At 37.0% G+C, this 22,907-nt stretch overlaps 3 protein-coding genes across 8 annotated transcripts; 1 reads left to right on the top strand and 2 right to left on the bottom strand.

Moving 5' to 3' along the window:
- The first annotated feature begins 158 nt into the window (after positions 1-158).
- LOC114515755 (shootin-1-like) lies at positions 159-6,288 on the top strand. Of its 2 annotated transcripts, XM_028535047.1 has the most exons (19): positions 159-1,141; positions 1,281-1,333; positions 1,520-1,580; positions 2,337-2,431; positions 2,542-2,625; positions 2,721-2,799; positions 2,882-2,958; positions 3,026-3,107; positions 3,184-3,278; positions 3,652-3,687; positions 3,918-4,064; positions 4,154-4,208; positions 4,303-4,401; positions 4,470-4,581; positions 4,667-4,716; positions 4,930-5,033; positions 5,239-5,301; positions 5,386-5,656; positions 5,796-6,288. In XM_028535047.1, exons 1-19 carry the CDS (start codon positions 1,039-1,041, stop codon positions 5,882-5,884), a joined length of 1,755 nt encoding a protein of 584 aa, XP_028390848.1. In that variant the 5' UTR covers positions 159-1,038; the 3' UTR covers positions 5,885-6,288. The 2 variants fall into 2 exon arrangements, with proteins under 2 accessions (XP_028390848.1, XP_028390849.1); XM_028535048.1 differs by lacking the exon at positions 3,652-3,687 and having other exon boundaries at positions 160-1,141.
- A 221-nt stretch (positions 6,289-6,509) lies between these two features.
- On the bottom strand, positions 6,510-11,145 carry LOC114515754 (putative pre-mRNA-splicing factor ATP-dependent RNA helicase PRP1). Of its 2 annotated transcripts, XM_028535046.1 has the most exons (13): positions 11,016-11,145; positions 10,090-10,285; positions 9,720-9,904; positions 9,487-9,619; positions 9,136-9,381; positions 8,705-8,959; positions 8,259-8,517; positions 7,939-8,130; positions 7,738-7,860; positions 7,476-7,666; positions 7,223-7,273; positions 6,991-7,109; positions 6,510-6,923 (listed from the first exon to the last, which is right to left on the bottom strand). In XM_028535046.1, the coding sequence occupies exons 1-13, from the start codon at positions 11,066-11,068 to the stop codon at positions 6,818-6,820; spliced, it is 2,109 nt and encodes a 702-aa protein (XP_028390847.1). In that variant the 5' UTR covers positions 11,069-11,145; the 3' UTR covers positions 6,510-6,817. The 2 variants fall into 2 exon arrangements, 1 of the variants encoding a protein (XP_028390847.1); XR_003686245.1 differs by lacking the exon at positions 6,510-6,923 and having other exon boundaries at positions 7,061-7,109; positions 7,223-7,329.
- Positions 11,146-11,292: 147 nt separating this feature from the next.
- LOC114516224 (fibroblast growth factor receptor 2-like) lies at positions 11,293-22,065 on the bottom strand. 4 transcript variants are annotated; one of them, XM_028535643.1, is made up of 17 exons: positions 21,393-22,065; positions 17,215-17,379; positions 15,966-16,001; positions 15,520-15,792; positions 15,268-15,303; positions 14,825-15,097; positions 14,389-14,733; positions 14,025-14,075; positions 13,423-13,917; positions 13,215-13,325; positions 12,926-13,146; positions 12,708-12,830; positions 12,560-12,630; positions 12,430-12,470; positions 12,220-12,316; positions 12,045-12,150; positions 11,293-11,946 (listed from the first exon to the last, which is right to left on the bottom strand). In XM_028535643.1, exons 2-17 carry the CDS (start codon positions 17,309-17,311, stop codon positions 11,695-11,697), a joined length of 2,628 nt encoding a protein of 875 aa, XP_028391444.1. In that variant the 5' UTR covers positions 17,312-17,379; positions 21,393-22,065; the 3' UTR covers positions 11,293-11,694. The 4 variants fall into 4 exon arrangements, with proteins under 4 accessions (XP_028391444.1, XP_028391445.1, XP_028391447.1 ...); XM_028535644.1 differs by lacking the exon at positions 21,393-22,065 and adding an exon at positions 18,027-18,127; XM_028535646.1 differs by lacking the exons at positions 14,825-15,097; positions 15,268-15,303.
- Positions 22,066-22,907: the final 842 nt, after the last annotated feature.

The following is a 22,907-nucleotide window of genomic DNA, read 5'->3' as shown; positions in this document are numbered from 1 at the left end:
AACTTTATGCATCAAAGCTAATAGCGATCGATGATGATAAAGGTAGCCCTTATCACAAATACATATGCCGTATTCAAACAGCCCCTCCATAAATGCTTCAGGAAATTCGATCTTTAGGTATTAATTTGTTATCGCATGATACAGCTCTGATTCCTGCGGGTTTGTGTCGACAAAGAACAGTTGCATAAAACTAAAGGACCACCTTACAGTGTTTAAATTGCACTTACGCGAACAGCTTTTTTTCAGGCGAGGATTTGCATTCTATAATTAGCGATGCTATGTGGATAGAAAGCTAACCACGACTGCGCAAATTCTGACTTGTATTTATGGCTATTTGCCAAATACATCAATCCGGTCTTTGCCGTGATGTGTGTCAAAAAAACCGGACAATAGGTCAAAGGATCAGAGATTCAGAGTCGCTCTTTGAATTTCAAAACAACGAAATTATAGAATATTTCTGTTTGAGTTGTTTTCAAAGCAACGTCAATACCCGAAGTTAGATTTTGTTTACGGTAATATTTATGATTTACTCAGGTACAAACACAAAAACGCCGGAAAACATCCTAAATGTTGTACTAGAAATCGTGTCTTAGATCTAGTCATTTCCATATGAAGCATTTACTTGAAAGAATGAGAAACGTGCAATCGCACAATGTGTATAAAAATAGTAATGTCAGTAGTGTGTAATGCGACCTTTAGTAAAGTCTGATTTATTGTGATTTGAATAGCTCCGGTTGGACACTGAATTAAAATTATTCAATAGAGTATAATTGAGATTTTATAGGGCTAGGTTTCTTCCAGTATATATATATAAGGAGTATTTCAGTTGGCAGATTTCTAGGAATCTCTGCACTTGATTAACCCACAGTTATTAACCTGACATTCCATGAAGATGAAGTTAGCACTCCCCCCGGAGCTGACGCATGCAAACTGATTTGATCAATTTCGAACCGGAAGTTCAGAGTCGCTGCAAAATATTCCAAGCCTTTGTTATTGTGATTTGTGACTTTATGTTTCGTTTCATCGCAATCTGAAATCATGGGGTCGAAGAAACAGGATTCCAAGCTTTGCAATAGCAAAAACGCGGACAAAAACGATTACGAAGGCAAATTCAACACGCTGAGGATTATTTCATTGAAGGGTAATATATCAGCAGTAAAAATCGATTTCTTGCGGCAATATATCTATAATAATATAGCGTAAGTTTGTCAAATAGATCATAACGCGGAAGTCAGAATGAGGCTTTACTGTTGACGCTAAAAAATCGCCTTCTTTTACAGCTATCAGCGAGTTTGAGGATCTTCAGAAGAAGTGTGAAGAAAACTATAGCAAGGTTAGATTTTGATACAAGATTCGAATCTTAATTTATTGCTTTTATTTGTTACCCCTTTGGTCAGTGTTGCAATCGATGCATGCTTGCATGCTGATGAATCAACGTAGGAATGTTTAGATGTCCTCGAGCTAGTTTCCCCACGTTGCTGAGCTATCGTTCTTGTAAATTTCGACGTGTTTTTTGCAGTATTTGGAAGAACGTGAGAATTATTTACGTACAAAAAAGGAATTGGACGTACTCAAGGAAGGTTGGAAAAAAATTTATATCAACTGTTTATACAATATCACTTTCACAAGGAAACGCATAAACACGGATCCAAATATTTCCCTACAAATGAGCAATAAAACAAATTTTAGTCAGATTTTATAGCCCGAAGCGGGTATTTATATCATCAAGATTTGTAATAAGTATATTTTTAAAAAAAAATCATCTGGTTTCTAGTAAATTATTAACAGTTCACGCATTAATTATTAACGTAATGTGAAAGCTTGCCGCCTCACTAATTGGACGCATGTGTGCATTGGGGTTCCCCAAACTGATTTTCTAGCAATTAAATATTGTATTTCACTCTATTCACCCAATATACAAGTCCCTGAATATACCTAGCTAGTGTAAACTATTTATTTTGTCAAATCATTTGGGCAATTCAGAACTTTGCAAAGTTTTAACAAAGCAAGCCAAAGTAATATATCTTAAGCCCATAATTATCCATATATTTATTTTGTTTACTTACTGCAGCATTGGGAATATTAATTAAGTGTAGAAGAATTAAAGTGAAAATCTTTAAAACATGTATGCACACTGTTTAGAAATATCATTTTAAAAACTTTTCCTGGTATGAGGAAGAGCATTCATTAATCCAATTGATTTGTCCAGCATGCTAGATATCCTGTTGCAAAATTCATCCTCATCAGAAGATTATAGGCAAATTGTAGGTGCTGGAGACAAGGCTGCACAAATTCTTAAACTACAACTAATATAGTAAAACTTGGCAATCTTTTAGTATCTGGTGAAGCTTTGGGTGAGTATGACAACCTTCACAGGAAGTTTGAAATTGAACAGGAATGCAGAGACAAGGCAGAAGAATATGCTAAACAGGTACTTATCATTGAAACCTTTGCCTATTCTGCCAGGAGAGAATAACTCAGACAGGTGTAACATGTTAAACACTATGTTTCTTATGTTAAATATCTTAATATTTTTCATAGCAAGTCAAACAGAATAAACAACTGAAAAGACAAAGTACTATCTTGTTGAATACTCTGGTGGCTAAGGCTGTTGACTTTGATTTGGTTTGTAGATCTCTCAGTAGTTTGATTTCACAGAAGCAGCTTTAAAAACAACAACTCAACTGTGATTTCTGTCAACATGTATTTCTATCTTATAGGAAGAGCTTTCAGGTAAAACAGATGTAAGTGACGATTCCTCCACAGATGACCATGGGGTCTGTAACAAACAAATTGAAGGTAGTTATTTATTCTAATGGGAAGCAGCAATCCTTCAGTATGCTATCACAGAGCAAAAATGATAAATTTTTGCTTAAAACAGGTCTAAAAGAACAAGTAGAGTCGCTTCAAATAAAGATGGAAGAGCTGACCAAAACATTACACCACACAGAAGAAATGGTTTGTAGGAATACTTCAATCAATCCTTCCTTGTATATGGAGATCAAATAACTTGTATATTTTACAGCTTAGTAAAGAAACGGAAGAACACAAGAAAACAAAGGAGGAATTAGAGAATAACAGAGCAAATTTCAAACAGTTGAATCGAGGTGAAGATACCTATGTTCCATGAGCTTAAACACATTTATTGTGCGAGGCACTTAATGCTATTTCTTCTTCCTGCAGTTTCCCTGCTTGCTCTGGATGATTATTCAAACTTACAGCGGAAATATGCTGTGGAAATGCAATGTCGAGCCCAGGCTGAAAAACTAGCTGCTGAGGTAGGCATAAGGCATTTCTTTAAAAACTAAATGCGTCTAATAGAAAAATTAGAGACGGAAACAACGAACGGGTTTTCGTCTTCAATGACCTGTCTGAAAAGACAGAAAAGTTGGATAGGAAATCATTAATGGTTGTTTTGCATTACGATCAAAACGAAGACGACAACAAAGTCATCTTGTTTGGTGTTCCTTCCATCTGATCCAAGCGGAAAGCTGAACTCTTTTTAGTGAGGAGTATTCTATCAAACACTGTTCAAAAGTGTTCATTTGTTCGCTGCTCTTCACACAACTGGAGGAAATTAAGTTAATACGCACTTCACTCGCACAATCAGCACCGTTTTGAAGGAATGGAGCTGATTAATTCCAATTTTAGGAGTCTGAAGAACCCGGTGAGACCAGGAACCCCACGGCAAGTATTCGCAGCATGCACGGGCGTCATGAAGTAATTTGAACCGCAATCTACAATGATTCGTTTCACAGGGGAGAAATACGAACTGCAATAGAGAATCAATGCAAAAAAGATTGACCATCCTCCTAGTGTTTTCCATCATTTCCTCCTACTATAACTCTCAACACTGATGCACGACGATACGAAATCTCGTTAGAAAACTTCATTCATTTCTTTTTCAACAATTCCAGGCGAATCGGGAACATGAAGCTGCGGTAAAACAGAGTGAATTGATTTCAAAAGAACTCTCGGGAAAAGATAAGTTGAAAGAAGCTCTGGAAGAAATAAGTAATCTCACGAAGAAATTGCATGAACAAAGAACAGAATTTGATGAAAAGGTAAAGAATAAACTTTCAATTTTCAGCGATGAATCGCAGTTAGGATGAGGCAGCCTGTGACCCATGATTTCTTCATCGTCAAATCTCAGGTAAAAGACCTCGAGAATGAACTGGCTTCGTCAAATGATGTGTGCAAATTGAAAAGTGAGTATAAACTCTCAAGATTCAGAACATGAAATCATAACACGCCTTCCGTATTGGGATGGTTTTTGTTATTCACTGGTTTCAAACAATTTAGGTTTGGAAGAAAAGATAAACACATTTGCACAAGGAATGGAGACACTGGAGGCACGATTGACTCAAGCTCAAACACGCGCGAGCGAAGCAGAGGCTAAAGGTTAGCGCAAACTACTTGAACTTTCCTACTCCGATCAATAAATTCACTTTCATCTCTTTTGCTTACAGCCAAGAAATTTGAGGAGCTTCTGAAGCAAGCTAAAGAAGCCCCCGAGGCCCCTCCACCACCCCCATTACCCCCTCCACCTCCTCCACCCCCCGCACCATCACAGCTACTGAAGTAAGTTGCAACGTTATCCGAACACTGAAAATCATATGAATTTACCTTCATTGAACGTATCGTTGAAACAGCACTTTTTTCACAGGAAATTTGTTGGAATTGTCAGCTCCGGTGGAAAAAAGCAACTGAAAAAAAGTAAAACATAAATTCTTTCAATTGGTCATTCTCAAATTGCAGTACAGATAGATTCATTTGATGACCATTACGGGGGGGGTGATGATGGAACTATACTCACCACGGACAATCTAATAAGTTGCTTTAATTTCTCACCAGTCCCCCGCTTTGTTCACGGCTTTCTTGTTGTGTCTTTTGATAAAACTGATTGAGAGGTCTTCAACTGTTCATTAGGTAAATCACAAACAAAGGAAGATCCACGCATAAAAGCGATGTCTGAGATGATGGACAGAATCAGGTGTGGAAAAGTTGAACTCAGAAAAACCGTTCAACGCCAGGTTAGGATTATCACCTGCCATACAAAATATCCCCAGTAATATCTCTAAAAATCTTGTAAATAATGATCTTACCATTGACCAAACAAGATTCAATCATGTTGTTTTGAAATGATTTGTTTGTTTGCGGTACAATGAATGCAAATATAGAAATTGCATGAATGAAATCAAATGTTAGTTTGTGTAAAAATTTGTTCATTTCTGACAGGCCACGGCGCCTGAGGGAGGAGACGGCGATGGCTCAGCTATGGAAAACCTGAGAGACGTTCTCGTAAGTGTGTACTCTTAAGATTTGGATCATGGTCAAATATGACAAAGGAAAAAACTTTTTTTTTGAAATCGTATTTCATTGTAGAAAGCCATGAAACGGCCGCCAACACAAGGCGCGAATGGAGGAGAGAACGAGGGACAAAAACCGGTCAATTTTGGTGTACAACTACGCAAAGCAAACGACCGAAAACCTAGATCGTGTTCAGAATCGACTGGTCCAGAAAGTGACTTTAGATCAGTGACTTTACGTAGCAAACCTCGGAGTCAATCGACAGGGGACATGTTAGAGGATGAAAATGAAATGGATGAAGATTTGTTTAAGTTGATGAAGAAACGAAAAGCTGCTTCTGAGAGAGGTATGACAAGTCACTCGCTATGACAGACGAATATTGGCTACGAGCCTTAGGTAGAGAAGTCGTATACCAAAGCTACAAGGTCTAGTATAGCCTCTGTTTAGAATTATACCAAAGCTTGTACATTAATTTTTTTTATCAGATAATAAAGAATCAGAACAGAAAAGTCCCACAGAAACAACAACGAATGGACAAGACGGTAACGAGACGGAAAATGGAAAAGTTGAATGAAATTTTTACATAAATATTTAATTATATCGCAGGCCCGAATAAGCTTGTAACTGGCCGGATTCCTGGTGAAATGGTTGCCCAGATTTGCTGGAATTTATAAGAATAAGAATACGAATTGCGGGTTGACAAACGTCAATTTCACGTTCTTGCAGTACTGTTGAAAACATTTCAAAAGGCAAAAAAATTAGTGAGCTAGAGCATGTCCTGGCTGCTCCATCGAAGTTGAAATATAGACCTTTCGAAATTTTAGATTTATGTTTCATTCATTTCTGTAAAAACATTGACATTAATTCCAGGGTTCGCCATTTAAAGTTTTGTGAACGCCATATTGAATATTGAATCAATTGATGTTAATGTTTAATATACGCTCTGTAAAACAGAGAGGAACTCTATGTAATAATATTTATGCCCACAATGTATTTTTCTTTGCGTTATGTTTTATTGAAGTGGTGTATTATGGAGATTATTGAACTAGCTGTACAAACAATTTAGCATTAAACTTCTCATACACAACATATGTTAGTCTGACTTCAGCAAGAGAAGCAAGATTCGTCAAACAAACGAGCGAAAAATGTGTTTATGTGTCCCTTATTCTCTGGTAGTAATCTGCCATTCCATTGCTCAGGAATCAAGGAATTACGTTTAGTTCCAGCAGGACACGTATGGACAAGCATTTTGAACAGAATTTTGAAATGAATTAGATGCATTTAATTTCACGATGAACGGCAGGTGGACTATCGATAGCCGAACTGTTCATGGAGTGAAAATAAATGCCATCTACAATATTGTCTCAGTACATATAAGAACTTTCCGAACAAGCAGTCTACTTGACGATCCTCTTGAAACAAGATTCAAGCAGAGTATCAGGTGATAAACAATATTACAACTGCTATAGTATTTAGCAAAGTCAATGAAACTGTTAACGACTACACCTTAACGTCCTTTCATGAGTCTTTCAATAACACGTTCTAAGATCCTCCTTGCCTCGCAATTCGGGAAATTCCTCATGTCGTAATACTGTGGGGCCACCTTCACTAGCCTAGGATGAAGAAAACAAGTTTTCAGACAAGTGAAAAGCCATTTTCGACAAGTCAAACCAAACTCACCACTCGGGTTTAACTTCGGTACAAGTTCTGATGTAATTCTTCGTTGTAAGAACAAACTCGTTGTACAACACCCATTCAGGTTTATGGTCTAACACAGTAGACGGGTGGAGTTGTACAACCTAAAGACAAGATACTCACAACGGTTTAAGAAAGTCTTATTCACGTTTTGTTTCGCCTGGTACGAATTGGAATCGATTCGACAGAGTAAATTGAACTATTGAAGAACGCTTACCTGGTTGTCCTTGACTGTCAAGTAGTGGCCAGACCTCTCAAGATGCGCAACCTGTCTCGCAGAGTTCACGTGCAATGATATTTAACGGTCAGTAATCATCTACAGAACTACAAACGTCATTGGCTAACTTATATAGATCCTCGCCATGACGTAACCGGGAGGTACCGAAGAAGGGAGGGGACGGGAGTTGGCTTAGCTTACAAGTAATGAAAAGCGAGTGTTACCCCCCTGGAATATAACAATATTACAATACCTGCATAAAAAATCCAGATACAAGTGCTTTTCTTATGTTTATATAATAATCTTTGCTGTTGAAGTCTGTGCTACGTCGGGCAAGATTGAAACGATCCATGATTCGAACGAGTTGATCTCGGACACTGTCGGCTGACTTCAGCGAACGGAACTGCACGAAGTTATCGTAACACCATTGCGAATCCTCGTGATCTACACGTGATCATGACATGCTGGGTGAATGAAGATAAAATAGTTGTAGTGATAGGATATTTCCAACTTACTTTGTTTGAAAGCGTGGTAAACATTAAGAAGCGTCAGATGATCTCCGTCAATATGAGCGAACTTCATCTTAGCCTCGTCTGCCGCCTTTTTAGCCTCGTTTGGACGAAGGAAACATTGTGGAACTAGAAAAGAAAGACATTGAGTATCTTAACACGACCACATGAGACATATCTTCGTAGTTAAAACAGGGATATGCTCACCTGATAACATGGCTGTTATAGAGAGAATCTCGTTGGAGCAGTTGAATTCACAACTTGCGATGACCATCTTGGCAAGTTGAGGATCCAGTGGAAACTCAGCCATCATTGAACCAAGCTCCGTCAAATCACCATTGTCGTCCAACGCACCGAGATAATTCAACAATTCCAGGGCTCTCATCAGCGTCTCTGGCGCTAGAACAAACAGTAAATATTGTTCTCTATTGCATCGCATAAAAAGTTTAAATCGATTCAGAGTTTCTTCAGAAAAACAGCGAGTACTTGCTGTATAAGTTTGATCGAAAACAAGTGAAGGAACATACCAGGCGGATCCATAAAATCAAAATGCACAAGATCGTCAATTCCAAGTTTTTTAAGATGTAAAACAACCGTCCCAAGATTTGATCTCAATATTTCAGGATACGTGTTGTCTTGCATCTCTGTTTGGAAAGCTTTCTCCGTGTACAAACGAAAACATTTGCCAGGTTTTGTTCGACCAGCTCTTCCTGCCCGTTGCTGGGCGCTTGCTTTGGAAATAGCAGACACAAGCAAGGATTCCACTCGGATACGAGGATTGTAAACCTTTGAAATAGGATGGAATTATTTCAATATTTGAACGAAACAAAATGCTCATTTTTACCCTCAGGATTCAAAGATTCTCTTCCATAATAAATTATAAATAAAAATAGATAAATGAGTAATTTTCTAGCACGCTAATGTACGAACTTCGCGATGAATATTTTATGTAAAAATATTACCAAATACAAACCTTTTGTTTAGAAAATCCTGGGTCAATAACAAAGACAACACCGTCAATAGTCAATGATGTCTCTGCAATATTGGTTGAGACAACAATCTTGCGACTTATTGCACCATTTGGACGATTCTCTGGGGCTGATTCGAAAATGCGTTGTTGTAGCTGGGGGGGTAATGTGGAGTACAGTGGGATACACTTTAATTCCCCAACTTCCCCACCAAGATTATCTATTTCTTTTCGGATACGTTTGCAAGCTTCCTCAATTTCCTAGAAGCAGTTGAAAGATTTAAGGATCTTTTCCACCCACCACAAAATAAAACTCGCAAGTTCGCAGCTTAGTTTTTACGATGAGTGGGTGAGAGCATTTAGTTGTTGATTGCGGGCCTTGATTTTATTTAACCATCCACTCAATCACATCTACCAAATCAATAGGTCACTCTCACCTCTTGACCAGTGAGGAAAAGCAATAAATCACCCTCGACTTCTTCACACATGTGAATCTGTACAACAGTTCGTATGGCTGCCTCAAGATAGTCTCGTTCAGGTTCTGGTGTGTAGAAGATCTCGACAGGATGTGTACGTCCAGGAACATTCAATAATGGACAATTGTTGAAGTATTCTTGAAACTTGCCAGCATCAAGTGTGGCACTCATGACGACTACTCTGATGTCTTTTCTTTGTGCAACAACCTGAGTATTAAGTAAATGTGAGATATCATTAAAACTTTCAAAAAGATATGGTATCATTTAAATTGTAAGTAGATTGGATTTTGTAAGCAATAGAGTACATCATACCTCTTTCAGTAATCCCATGAGTATATCTGTTGCCAAAGTTCTCTCGTGAGCTTCATCAAGCAAAATACAGTCATATTTATCCAACAGTGGATCAGTCATTGCTTCTCGAAGAAGCATACCATCAGTCATATATCTGTAGAAGTTAAACCCCATTCATTTTAGGAAAAATATGTAGAAAATTGTATGAAGGATTTTTACTCAAAGACAATGCTATAAAGAATGGCAATGCCTACTTCATGACTGTTCTAGCACTTGTACAATCTTCAAATCGAATGCTGTATCCAACTTCTTGGCCAATAATGACATCCATTTCATCTGCAACACGTTGTGCAACACTCATGGCTGCCACTCTTCTGGGTTGTGTGCAAGCTACACCTTTCCGCTGATCTTTTCTGCCTTCCACACACCATTGAGGAATCTTTACAATGAAATATTTCATATCAATCAAGTTAAGTCTCAAAACTTCCCCTGTTATTCCTTGTAGAAAGATCTGTTGGATTACTAGTATTTCATTCCACCTATAACTATATGATTTTACTTTTCAACGGAAGTTAAAACTGCAACCTAAGAATGAACTACAGAGGTAAAAGATTACAATATTACCTGTGTTGTCTTCCCAGACCCTGTTTCACCAACTAAGACTATGCATTGATTTTTATCTAGCATATCCATAAACCTTTCTTTATATTCCCACACCGGCAACTGAAGACGTTTCTTAAGGATTTCATAATATCTATCTGTGTAGGGCCGGCCAGAATGTGGATTAAGTTTAATTTTTAACTTCAGATTTTCAAAATCACTAAACAAGAAACAAAACAGAGGTGTTTTATTGATTGGATGACTCTGGTCATGCAAGAATGTGAGATGAAAGTTGCACTTTACTCTGAGCACCCATTGACAAATATTAAAGTTTGATCTGCAGTTTAATTCATACAGCTCACATTTGATGTGAATTAATAAAGTTGGAAGTTGATGGACACAAGCAGGTACAACCTATTGATTTGCATCAACTTACACCTTCATTTGACCTGGGCTTATTAAGACATTGTCAACAGGTACTGTCACTTACTGATGTTGTTACAATGTTTTGTGACAATGCAGAAAACAAACACTTCTTGTAGAACATTTTCTAAACAAGCAATGGCTAGTGCCTGTCCTGCATGTTGCAAAAAAGCAGTGCAAGCATTCCTTATAGAAACAACTTCTATATTAAAACAGCAATGACACGAAGACTGGCAACTATCACACGACACAAGTCATTCAAAACACAGAAACAACTGACATAAATGGCAATACATTCATTTCCAAAAAGGGCGTTCAACATGATTTAGGTTCCTAAACAAATTTTCAGCTTCCGTGCAAGAAAACTCAAAATGAATGGTATGTTATCTTTATAAAATCAAACACCAACTTAACGTTTTTATACCTCACCGGTAAAGTAAAACCAGATATTTGCACAAGAACTCGTTCTATTTCCATTTTGTGAGCAAATCTAACAGATATGATAAAGTAAACGACTTTATACTTACGCCATCTCTTTCGATTTCTTAACATCGTCGACATCAAGCCTTCGCTTAGACATTCTCAGAGTGTTTTTTTAAACGAGGGCAGAGTTCCCTCGACCACGTTTTGTACAAAATTTCTGTAATCTTTTTCGAAATCGAGTACCTTCCCAGAGTTCTCCGTCCACGGCCGCGCTGACAGAGGAGACTGGGCGAAGAAAGCGGAAAATATGCAAATTTTAGAATCATTTCTGACCTCAGTATAAACTGTAAACTCAATCGAAAACGATATCATTAGGGATATATTTTATTTACAATATTTAGAAAGATTATATTTTGAGGATATGTGCACAAGCAAGCACTAGCATGAGTATACAGAGGTTCATGCGACGCATTACTGAATATTACTTCTGAAGTTGACCATTACGTTTGTGCCCTGGGAAGATGGAATCTGACCATATTCTAAAAATTACCAACTTATGATCAGTTATCGACCTAAATCAAGCTGTATTAAATCATGATGTGGGAGTAATTTAAGACACCACACAAGTGTACTCTTTTATAAATCTTCTGAAAAAAATTTGTTGGTTTATAGAAGATTAGAGACGGTCTTGTGATGATGCGTGATTGCACACTGTGTTAGGCTCTGTCGTTTCTTTGAAACAGAAGCCAAAGTGCCAAACCATTTCAACTTTTCATTACGGCATTAGACATCACTCTCATGAGGAGCACACCTCGCTGATAACAGTTCATACGAAGACGAAGGATGACTATCAGATGTGGAAGAAGTTTGCTGTCCTTTATGCCTTGTGTATCCCTCTTGTGTCGCTTCACTGTCTCGACGAAAGACGCTATCATTGGATAAAGCAATCAAGTGCGGGATTTGCTCGCTGGTAGACTCATCACTAGCTCCTGACAACAACCTCTCGCATGTTGACGATCCAGTATCTATATATTGCTGTGGAGTAACATAGGAATGAGATTTAGGCGATGTTACGCCTTTTGGCCAATTGAAATACACGGTATCTGAAGGAATGTATCCAGAGCAATTCTTACCGAGGATAAAAGATTTGTGAGAATGGAGTCAAATATTTGAACGAGATGTGTGAATGTTGGTCTATTGATAGGGTTCTCTACCCAACAATTCTGCATAATTTCGTAACTAGAAAGAAACAGTGAATAAAGTAATTGCATTCACAAAACCGAGTTTTTGCCATGATTATTTGCTTACATATTGTTTGGACAGTTATGAGGTTTTTCCATCCGGTATCCTGACTGAAGAAGTTCGAACAAGTCCTCCACTGGCAAGCTTGGATAGGGAGTGCCACCTTGAAATTAAGAAAGAGAACTAAAATTATTCAAATTTTAGCAAACATTGTTCAACGTTGCTTGTTTGCTCAAACGACCAAACTGTACTTGCACGCCGCTATATTAAGCTTACCAAAGGTCATTATTTCCCACAGAACAACACCAAAGCCCCATCTAAAAGATTCAAAAAACAACTTGAATGAAACTATTTGAATATCACTAGATTGCGCATGTTGGAACAGCTGATGATATACGCAACTTACACGTCGCTTTTGGAAGAGTAAACGCGATCAAACAGAGCCTCGATGGCCATCCACTTGACCGGCAAACGACCCTATATAATTCATCAAGACATTATTGAATATTATTTGTGATTTGTGTATATTCAGGTGCATAAATATTTCATCTTACATCCGTCGTTTTTCTGTAATAATCCATCGCGTGTACGTCTCGAGCCAGACCGAAGTCAGCAACTTTTAAAACTTTGTCTTCAGACACAAGAATATTTCTCGCAGCCAAATCACGATGAACACACTAGAAATTAGAAACATTCTTTCCTAGTCAAGCTTAGAATTGTTTTCAGAACTGAGTGGACAACCAGAGGATATAGATTAGAAGTATCTTTTTACCTTTTTACTTTCCAAGTATTCCATTCCTCGCGCAATTTGGAAAGCAAACGAGACAAGATCAGATAAAGTTATGGAGTCTTCGCTGTTCCGTTTTTCCCCGTCTGCTGAGCTGTCTTCTTCTGTGGACGTGTCAATAAACTCTCCATGAGTTGGTCTGCGATCCCGTAGAAATTGTCGCAAGTTGCCGAACTTTGCATACTCAATGACCATAAGAAGAGGACCTTTCGAATGAAATTCCATGATATAAATATTCTTTAATCATTTCCTTAGAATGCAAAAGAATTCTTACCATTTTGTGTACAGCAACCGATGAGATTCACAATATTTTTGTGTTTCCCTATATTCTTCATCATGTTCATCTCTGAAAGCAAGTCTACCAGTTCAGCTTCAGTGGAATTTTCTAGATACGCAAAATAGAAAGTCGCCGATTAGTGTTGCAACGGTTGACTGACGACTTACCCATTTGCGCAGAAATCTGTTGTATCAAATAGTCTCACCTTTCAAAGTCTTGATGGCCACCGTGTGTTTCTGAGGGATACCAGGAACACCAAGTGCTGTTGCCCTGAGAACTCGTCCAAATGCTCCTTCCCCAAGCTGTCCATCTACCCTCAACTGCTCCCTGTTTATTTCCCATTTCCTATCCAGCGGTATGCTGATGTGCGCAAAGTCGTCGCCATAGCTACCAACTTTGCCGCGAAAAATAAATTCGCCTGTGAGAGAGCCGGAGGAGGACTGGGCGGAGTTCATCGCTAGGAAACGCCTGGCAGGAGACATGGGAAGGCTCTTGCTCTCAGCTTCATACGCAATACGAATCTCTTGCTCCTTCTTATTAAGCCTTCGGTTGAGATGCCAGCGGTAAAGAATACAAACTCCAACAAATGCGAACACAAAAACCAAGGCCACACTTATGACAATACCCAGTTCCCAGCTCTTCATTCCAGACGACGGCAATGATTTCGCAGAAGCCTGGTGAGGAGTTGTGGATCTTGTAGCTGAATATTAAAAGAAAATAGCGTCAAGGTATTTTCCAGCCATTCTGATCCAAGAGGAATTTAGCTTTCCTCAAAACGACCTGCAGATTTTTTTTGTATAGACTTACATGACTTTGTATCGCCCAAAGTTGTCAGTCCCTTCGTGACTACGTCTGTGGCTAAAAATTAGGAAGTTGAACATCAGCATAATTTAAATTCGGATAGACTAGATTTCAGAGTTGATTTACGAGGTTTTTTATCGTGTGTTTTGTTGACCTTGGACGACAAATTATCCAGTTTTCTCCTCAATTGTTATTTAATATGGAGTGGTGGGTGGTATGTGTTATAAACCCACAGACGACAATGAAAGTTGTTCTGTATGGTCAACCAAGATTGCTTGATTTATAACCAGCGAGATGAGTTTGGTGAAGTAACATTAGGTAGTATAAATAAAGTTAAACAACAGTATTTTAGTACTTGGTCAATACTCACCAGTCTCGCCTGTCACAACATGAAGAAACAAATTCTTTCTTGTGATTCCAATGGAATTGCCAGCCTTGCATACATATTTCCCTGTATCGTTCAAAGTCACGTTGTATATCCACAAATAATGTTTGTAAAACTCAATCTTCTTATTCGTCGAAATGGTTTGTGTTCTTGTACGATTTTCAAATTTATGAAGTTTTCTCACTTCGTAATCTGTGCCGTTGAGTGTCTGAACGAACTTAATATGAGGCAAAGCATCTCCGGCAGCAAGACAAGCAAACTTCGCCGTCTCTCCTTCTTGTACCGTTACGTTAAAAAGATCTTGAACGAGTGGTTTTGTTACAAAAAATTCTACAAAATCAGTAAGAGATTCCTTTTAAAATGGATTATTGAAATGGGGAGTTACATAGACAAGTTAAAGTGAGCATCTTCTTATACTTACGATGAACCATTATCTTAAAAGTTCGTATTTTGTAGCCAACTGAATTACTGACGTTGCACTTGAATTCTACTGTTTTCTTTACATTTCGCAACTTTTTTATGAATGGATCGTTTTTCCCCGGCTGGACAGTAAAATTTTTTCTTGATTTTACTTCGATTTTATACCATGTAATGGTTGTTTCTGATGGGTTTTGGACAGAGCAATTCAACGTGGTTGATTTTGAGTGAGGCAAAGGAAGATTGTACTCATAACGGCCAGGTTGCGAGAGAAATACTGAAAAAATAAATTATATTTTGAATATAATAATTCGAATACAAACAGCGCTGTTTCAAGAACGTGGATGTTCAAGAGACGTGATTCGACCCGCCGTGCATTAAAAGATGAAACAATTGAAAGGAATGGGTGAAGCTAACGAGATGCTTTCCAAGAAACTGAAGTCTTACCTGGAGGTTTCATGGCTTTGGGGGTCGGCGTTGAAGCTGAATTAGAATATAAAAAATCGATAAACTGAAAGTGATTTTTAAGTCATAATATATCCACTATGCACACGCATGCAACGTCACGTTAAAAAGATCTTGAACGAGTGGTTTTGTTACAAAAAATTTTACAAAATCAATAAGAGATTCCTTTTAAAATGGATTATTGAAATGGGGAGTTACATAGACAAGTTAAAATGAGTATCTTCTTATACTTACGATGAACCATTATCCTAAAAGTTCGTATCTTGTAACCAGCTGAATTACTAACGTTGCACTTGAATTCTACTGTTTTCTTCACATTTCGCAATTTTTTTATGAATAGATCGTTTTTCCCCGGGTGGATAATAGAAGTTTTTCTTGATCTCACTCTGACTTTGTACCATGTGATGTTTGTTTCTGATGGGTTTTGGACAGAGCAATTCAACGTGGTTGATTCTGAGCGAGGCAAAGAAAGATTGTACTCATAACGGCCAGGTTGCGAGAGAAATACTGAAAAAATAAATATTATTTTGAATATAATAATCGATTACAAACAGCGCCGTTGCAAGAACGTGGATGTTCAGGAGGCGTGATTCGGCCCGCCGTGCATTAAAAGATGAACTGAACAACTGAAAGGAATGGGTGAAGTTAACGAGATGCTTTCCAAGAAACTGAAGTCTTACCTGGAGGTTTCATGGCTTTGGGAGTCGGCGTTGGAGCTGAATTAGAATATAAAAAATGGATAAACTGAAAGTGATTTTTAAGTCATAATATATCCACTATATACACGCATGCAAACTTCAGATGATATTACTATAATTGCAGTGGACAGTGGTCACTGCATGGAATGAAATGAATTAATTTGATTTCTATTACATATAAAAGCATTTGTCGACATTTCATGCAAAACTAAGTACGGAATTATGATGAAGTAACTTCTAATCTGTGTACAAAGAAAGGCTATATGACCAAGCCATTGCATGGACGTAATATATTCACGAAAAAGTAAATTTACATCAAAATATTTAATAAGATGGGAGGAAGGTTGTCTAACGTCAAACGAAGTGCGGTGTACCTCAACGATCAATATTTGACACAGTTTCATTCTCGACACAAGGCAAACATTGCCAAAACAAAAAAACATCTGCCATTGATATAAAATATGGATGTTCATGTGATAAAGCGTTTGGAAAACAAGATATTTACAAGACTCGAGTCTTGGGACAAAAATTGCGTTCATATAACCTTGTTGATGGAAAACAACCGTACTCAATATTTATTATGCACAACTAAATTTAAATAAGTAAGACCTAAATGAACTTATAAATGAAGAGGGTTAACCACGAAGAGATATTTACGAATGTTGGATTATAGCAACAATTAAAACCCTGTGTTGGGCCCACGTTTTTACAGGCAGACAACTTTTTTCCCCACATTTGCCCGTCTGGATAAAATTTCAAATATTAATGTTAGATATCAGTTGAGATTTCGCTTGACTTGATGCGAAGACAGTAATGACACCGCAAAATCAGACAAGAAGATTAAGTAAACTCAGAAAAACAAGATAAGACATCCCTCTTTCTAAAGACGAAACACAAGGTTTTTTATGATAGGAAAAAACTCGCGTTGTTTAGACCGCGGGAAAGGCTGTGAAACGTATAAAAGCTCCAGATATAACGTTTATTGCTGGGTAAGTCTTCCAAAACATAAAACCAAAGAATACTCCCAGGCTTTCTGTATGATTGGACGACCAATGTAATTTCCATACGAGCGTTGGAAATATGATCCCCCGTAATTAGGATCAGGGATTTTCAATTAATATGTTCCAAGCAGTTGATTTCCGTGTTCTCCATCCAATATCATAATTTGATATTTAAATTATATTCCCGAGAGACATTTAGCTTATTCATATATTACAGTAATTTCTCCTACCTGCAAATATATTGAAGACGAAATAAATGAAAAAATATCCCAACAAGACCAGATTTCGTGTGCTTGAAGCAAGCGTAACGTTACGTCTTCTCATCATTGATCAACAATTTTGGAACCTTTAATTCCAACAGGATCTTCGGGATCTTTTAATTCTTTTAATTAATCCTGAAAAGCAGAGACGTGTGTAAGCCTGATTCATGCAAGTTTCAAGACTATCATATGTAGTGTAAGCGTAATACTTGAACTGGTTATATACGGTAACTGTTAGCCCGAAAGTACAACAATTTTCAAACCATTCCTCTTTGATTGATCAGAAGTCAAAGACCGCGTCCAATTGCTTCAGTGTTATCACAAGACGAAACCTAAACTAAGCTTATTTGTACAACTATGTACAGCGCTCTATCACGCGTCTAAGCTAACTAACTCTTTTTATAAACCGAGCTTATTTCTATACTAGCTGATAAACATTATTGAAGATGAATATTGATTAATAAACTGCAGAGTACGGTGTATCTTATAAATCACATATGGCAGCCGAAAGGGTAATGAAAAAAAGAGACTCCGGATATATAAACATCTCCACAAATGAAAGGTCGAAGACTTTGAATGAAAGAAAAAAACCTTTTTCGCAAAGAAATTGCAAAATTTCTTCGCCAATATGTTTTCAAAACGACAGTATATTACGGAGCAAACAGCCTCGCTGTTGCGCCAAAACATTTGAAAACATGAAACTAATTAATAATACAGACTCAGCCTACATATACTGCATGTGTGCGCAAATACGTTGCAGAACAGACTTAGAAAAAGATTACCTTCGTAGAATCTTTCTTCTCATACAAATCACATACACGAGTCACTCCAATTCAGAAAATGTTTCATCGTTGGGGTGCGATATTTCACCCACGACCATGCATGCACGTCTGTCAGGGGTCAGTATATATTAATAAGCTTCGCTGGCTTTGCTTAGTCAGACAATGAAATTGCTCAAAACGTGCACGGACAATTTGCGTGAACTTTACATAATGCATTTACAAAAACCGCAAGCAAGCCAAGTCATAAGTAATCTAACTAATTGCTAAATACTATTCAATGAATTAGTTAGGAAGGTCGACATAAATATATGCAAAATATTCCACATCTTAAGAGTTAAATGCCAAAAAGCAAATCATGAACAAGATCAATTATTTAACGTCAATGATTGTAATAAGAATGACTTTGCATTACTGTCTGGCTGCAATCAACAACGCTTGTGTTTTGATTGGCAAAAACCCTTGAATCTTGTGTATCAATAAGACAAAATAAAGGACATTATTTCGTGGTTTCTCCATTACATAATTATACAGTGTGAATAGAAATGGTTGTACAATTTCCTGATAGCCTAATTCCGCTATGTTTTACACTTTACAAGGAGGATAAAAATCTATATATACATGCATGATAAATCGTAGTTATAGATTAGAATATAGTGGGATATAGTCATAGATAAGACAGAACACTAATCTATATAAAGGTATTTTTCACTATAGAGTATTTTTATCTTGTGGCAGAAATGACTGGCGCCTGTTAACCGTCTGGCCCGCCCAGACTGCGTGAAGTTTTGAATGTTTTACAAATGCCTGAGAAGACACTTAGTCCAAGAAATAGCTCCTTTTAATACCAACGAAAACTGAACAATCACGAAATATAATCGAGCGTGAAAACTGTGAAAATATGAGACAAATAAACTTGACCTTGTAAATGTAGTGACCTTGAAAAAGTCCTGTTTAACTACAGCCTACCTGACCTGTCAATATGTCATGCAAACACTCAGCTCTCGCCTGAGGCTATAACTGTCAACTTTACAAAACTGTCCACAAGGAAACTGATTAGTTCAACGATTCTCGTGTGAAACGAATGAATAAATCGTGTTCGGATTGAAAAATTCTTCTTTTACGTTTTGCGTGCCAAATTATTTTATTGCAGGACAAACCAGTAACCACCCAGGAGCTTAACAGGTTCCGAATGCACTCATGTCGCGCCTTAAATGTACTTTTTTTTTAAAAAAACAAAATTTACTCTTCTATTTCTTCTCTATGCATGCGCCAAACATCAACATAACCAAAGTCAGGTACAGTTAAAATTGAACCCTGAGGTACGAAAAAAAGTTGCCACAATAACAAACAGAAATGACAGTAAAAAATCATTTGTGGTGATGGTCAATTAAATTCAATAGCTTACAAAAATTGAGGCATCATATCATCTTCTTAGATACTCATGTAGAACAAAATGGTTATAATCATTTCACTAAAGCCGGAGTGAAATAGATAATGATCACTTTACATTGCCTCAAATAAACAGGAATGTTGCAAATTAGTAAAAAATGAGAACATTTTTAAAAAGAATCAATTAAGGATGTGAATGAAAATGGCGGTAAAATAAATACATTTAACCGTTAACGAGATAAACTGTTCGCCACTCCTCTTTTCGGGAGAAGTTTAAATTTCAAAATTATTTAGTGACGCACGTGCGTGCGAGACGACGCGGGGGGGAGCAGGTTGACTTTGGAAACGTCAAAATATTCAATAATAATGTCGCTATAATATATACAAAATACTGTTTTACTCTATCATCAACTTTATACGATTAAACATTGATTTAGAATTAGGCATATTATTATTCGCGTTCACTTCGCCATCTGCATGTGAATCTATAGCATTCTACATGCTTAAATAATTAAATAACTTTAACTGTTTATTTTGCCATTATATATGAAAGAAACGCGTCAATTGTTCTTTAAAAGCTTAACAAAAAGTTCAAATTAATTGGTCACTCTTTTTAAATTGATTTGTATTTCGAAGCTGTCAAAGTGAGATAGTTCAACACTAGATTGATAAATGGTTTCAGTTATTATTTTAAAAATAAACCGTTAGCTATGTTTTGCTCCAGTAATTCTTGGTCTATTCGCCTGCTCCAGAATTTTAAAGTGAAGATTTTATCTTTACGTTATGATTGGAACAATATATATAAGGACGTATTTAGTAATGCACTATAAGTACTTGACTGTAATTTTAAATACAATGAACTTAGTTGAAGCGGGGGATTTTGAACACCCAACCATGTGCGTTTTAGGTCAATTCAAAGATAACGGATGAGATTAGGAAATGGAGGAGGGGACATTACAGAATAGAGGCTGCTAAAAAATGAAAGATTTTAACAAGAGAACTCTATAAATGAGTCGATCCAAGTTATCCAACACTTAGATGTTGAAGCTAAGTAACACATGCCGTACTATCCAATAAAGGTTGAACATTACGGATATTCCTAAACCTATGGGAATCATCAGTACAAATTTATTGTAATTCCGAGGTAAAACATGGCCTTTGGCATTTCCGGCTAAAGATTGCAGAAAAATTGCTGGATATTGAGCCTCATACAATACATTATATTTAGTAAAGCCTTATTAAGATATACTAGGGACAGTATCATATTAGTGCATGCATGGACTCAATGTATATTCAAATCTCTGCGCACTGCAAATAAAATGCTTCATGAACTGCAACTGAAGGGTATAATTGTAACATACCACAGGGTATTTTTTCACGTCTTAAGAAGATAATCTCTCGATGACCGCTTATTAACAATCACTTATTCTTTGTTTTGTCATATATATACTCCTACAAAATTGGACTTAATTCAGGATTACGGTTATTAAACCCATACGAAATCAATTAGCTGCATCTAAGACTAAGATTGTATCGTGCACACTATGCAGACATTCCCATCATTCGTACACAATTATCAAGACGAATATACACATGCAGCAATGTATATTTCGTCTGGGACAGCTTCTTATACAAGAGACTGTAAGACCAACTTTGTTTTTCAAGTGTATGTATACTGAAGACTATGGCCGTTTTCTTATACTACTTGAGTCAGAGATGAGAAAATAACCACTGCAGTTATAGAAGTTCGTTCCTTACAGTAATTTACCATATCAAAACTACCACTTCATTATGGCCATTCATATTACTACGGTACTATGTCATAACTATATAAAAACGACTGTCTTGATGTTTCCTCTAACTGATGTCAATTATTTTCCTGAACTCTATACTAAAGTTAATTATGATTTTACTTGAAGAATAATTAAAAAAGGATAATATTTATAATTATAAACAAACCATACCACTAAGACGTACCCGCGTACTGTAACGGCGCTCACGATGAGAGACTTTAATCCGATAACCAAATCTTCGCTCTAGATGTGAACGTGAACGGAACTTGTTGCTATTTGATTTTGAGTGGAAAAATAAAGTTTATAATCGCCCGTCGAGGACTCCCGTTGATGGAGGCTGCGCAGTTAACGGTTACGATATGAGTCTAACACATGCTGAGATATCTCCGGTTCATCCTACACCTAACAAAGATGCTTTTAGTCTCATGCTGTGCTCCTCTCAATGCACGTGCTTCAGTAAAAAGATTTCTTTTTCCCATGTATGCAACAGAACGGTAACTTCAATTAGACGTATATATAAAAAACATTTCATGCGTATATACCGTGGGATATTAGTCATATTACGAATGCCATATATGAAACGCTTATATATAGCTAGATAATTCCGATGTAGATTTAAGGAAATATTGCAAAACATTCCGTATGCATGCTTTTGTTTGATTGTTTATCCAAATAAAATCGTTTCCTCTTCTAGACAAGTATTTAGCTAAGCTTTGCACTGAATACACTCGTAAATCATCGCCAGCGCAGAACACATGCATGCACTGATCCTGCACGAAAAAGACATTTCAATTGGTTAACTTCATGGTATATATGCGACAGTGAAAGATATTTCTGTTAGATATCTTTGAATGATTAAACGATTGTTTCTCATAAACCATTCTTATAGCGGACTATCCCAACTTAACACTTTTATAATTTCAAATTAGCTTGTGTCTAAAATATCGCTTCAATTAGCTTCTAAGGATGATTAGAATATCACTCGCAGCACCTGCGACGCGCGTCACTTGCATTTAATTGGCTGAAGATGATTCCTTCATTACACGAATCGTGATTAATTTTCGTGGAAGATAATAAAATTGGACGGAAATCGCTTGTCAAGAAATACAAGTCAATTAGGATATGTTTACGAATTTTTTACCACTTAAATTTAACTTCAAGCTGACAGCTTTTTATAGCATAAGTAAATTTTAATATTTTACGAGCTATACTTACAACTAAGTATCTCAATTTTCATTTGGAGATCATGAACAATCCATCATTCTCTGGATGAAATGCACTTACCACAAGCCCAGTAAGTGATCGAGCATTTGCTTCGTAGTCATCGGATCTCAACAGGCAGTTCACGTCATGTTAATAATAGATCAAGTAATTTCTATCTTGGATGACGCATGCATGCAAGAAATCAATTTCCCATCAATTTTGCCAGTACCATGCATAATCAACAATGGAGAAAAACATCCTCGAGATACGATCAATTGGAGCATGTTCAAGTGAGATTTCCATTGCTCTGCATTAAACCTTTTCCTCATGCATGCATGCATGCTGTGAAACAGCTAAATAAAAACAAATAGAAAGATTTGAACTAATTTGTTCCTATATGGAGAACGGAACTGCATATACTCATAGACCTATTCTAAGTCACTTTGAACACACACAATTGATTCGTAAAACAATTACACTGCATGATTCAATCATT

The sequence above is a fragment of the Dendronephthya gigantea genome, unplaced genomic scaffold (assembly GCF_004324835.1).
Source record: "Dendronephthya gigantea isolate DGI-Jeju-01 unplaced genomic scaffold, DenGig_1.0 000005F, whole genome shotgun sequence".
Classification (NCBI taxonomy): Eukaryota; Metazoa; Cnidaria; class Anthozoa; order Malacalcyonacea; family Nephtheidae; genus Dendronephthya; species Dendronephthya gigantea.
This window is presented reverse-complemented; position numbering and strand designations above follow the sequence as displayed.

Coding starts and splice junctions, on each gene's coding strand:
- LOC114515755 (XM_028535047.1), top strand. CDS start 1,039: ATGGGGTCGAAGAAACAGGATTCCAAGCTTTGCAATAGCAAAAACGCG. Junction 3,279..3,651: donor CTGAAAAACTAGCTGCTGAG/GTAGGCATAAGG, acceptor TTCCAATTTTAG/GAGTCTGAAGAACCCGGTGA. Junction 5,657..5,795: donor AAAAGCTGCTTCTGAGAGAG/GTATGACAAGTC, acceptor TTTTTTTATCAG/ATAATAAAGAATCAGAACAG.
- LOC114515754 (XM_028535046.1), bottom strand. CDS start 11,068: ATGTCTAAGCGAAGGCTTGATGTCGACGATGTTAAGAAATCGAAAGAG. Junction 9,905..10,089: donor GGTCTGGGAAGACAACACAG/GTAATATTGTAA, acceptor TTCATTGTAAAG/ATTCCTCAATGGTGTGTGGA. Junction 9,620..9,719: donor AGTGCTAGAACAGTCATGAA/GTAGGCATTGCC, acceptor TAACTTCTACAG/ATATATGACTGATGGTATGC.
- LOC114516224 (XM_028535643.1), bottom strand. CDS start 17,311: ATGATGAGAAGACGTAACGTTACGCTTGCTTCAAGCACACGAAATCTG. Junction 13,326..13,422: donor GGCCATCAAGACTTTGAAAG/GTGAGACTATTT, acceptor TTGCGTATCTAG/AAAATTCCACTGAAGCTGAA. Junction 12,317..12,429: donor GTGGGAAATAATGACCTTTG/GTAAGCTTAATA, acceptor CTTAATTTCAAG/GTGGCACTCCCTATCCAAGC.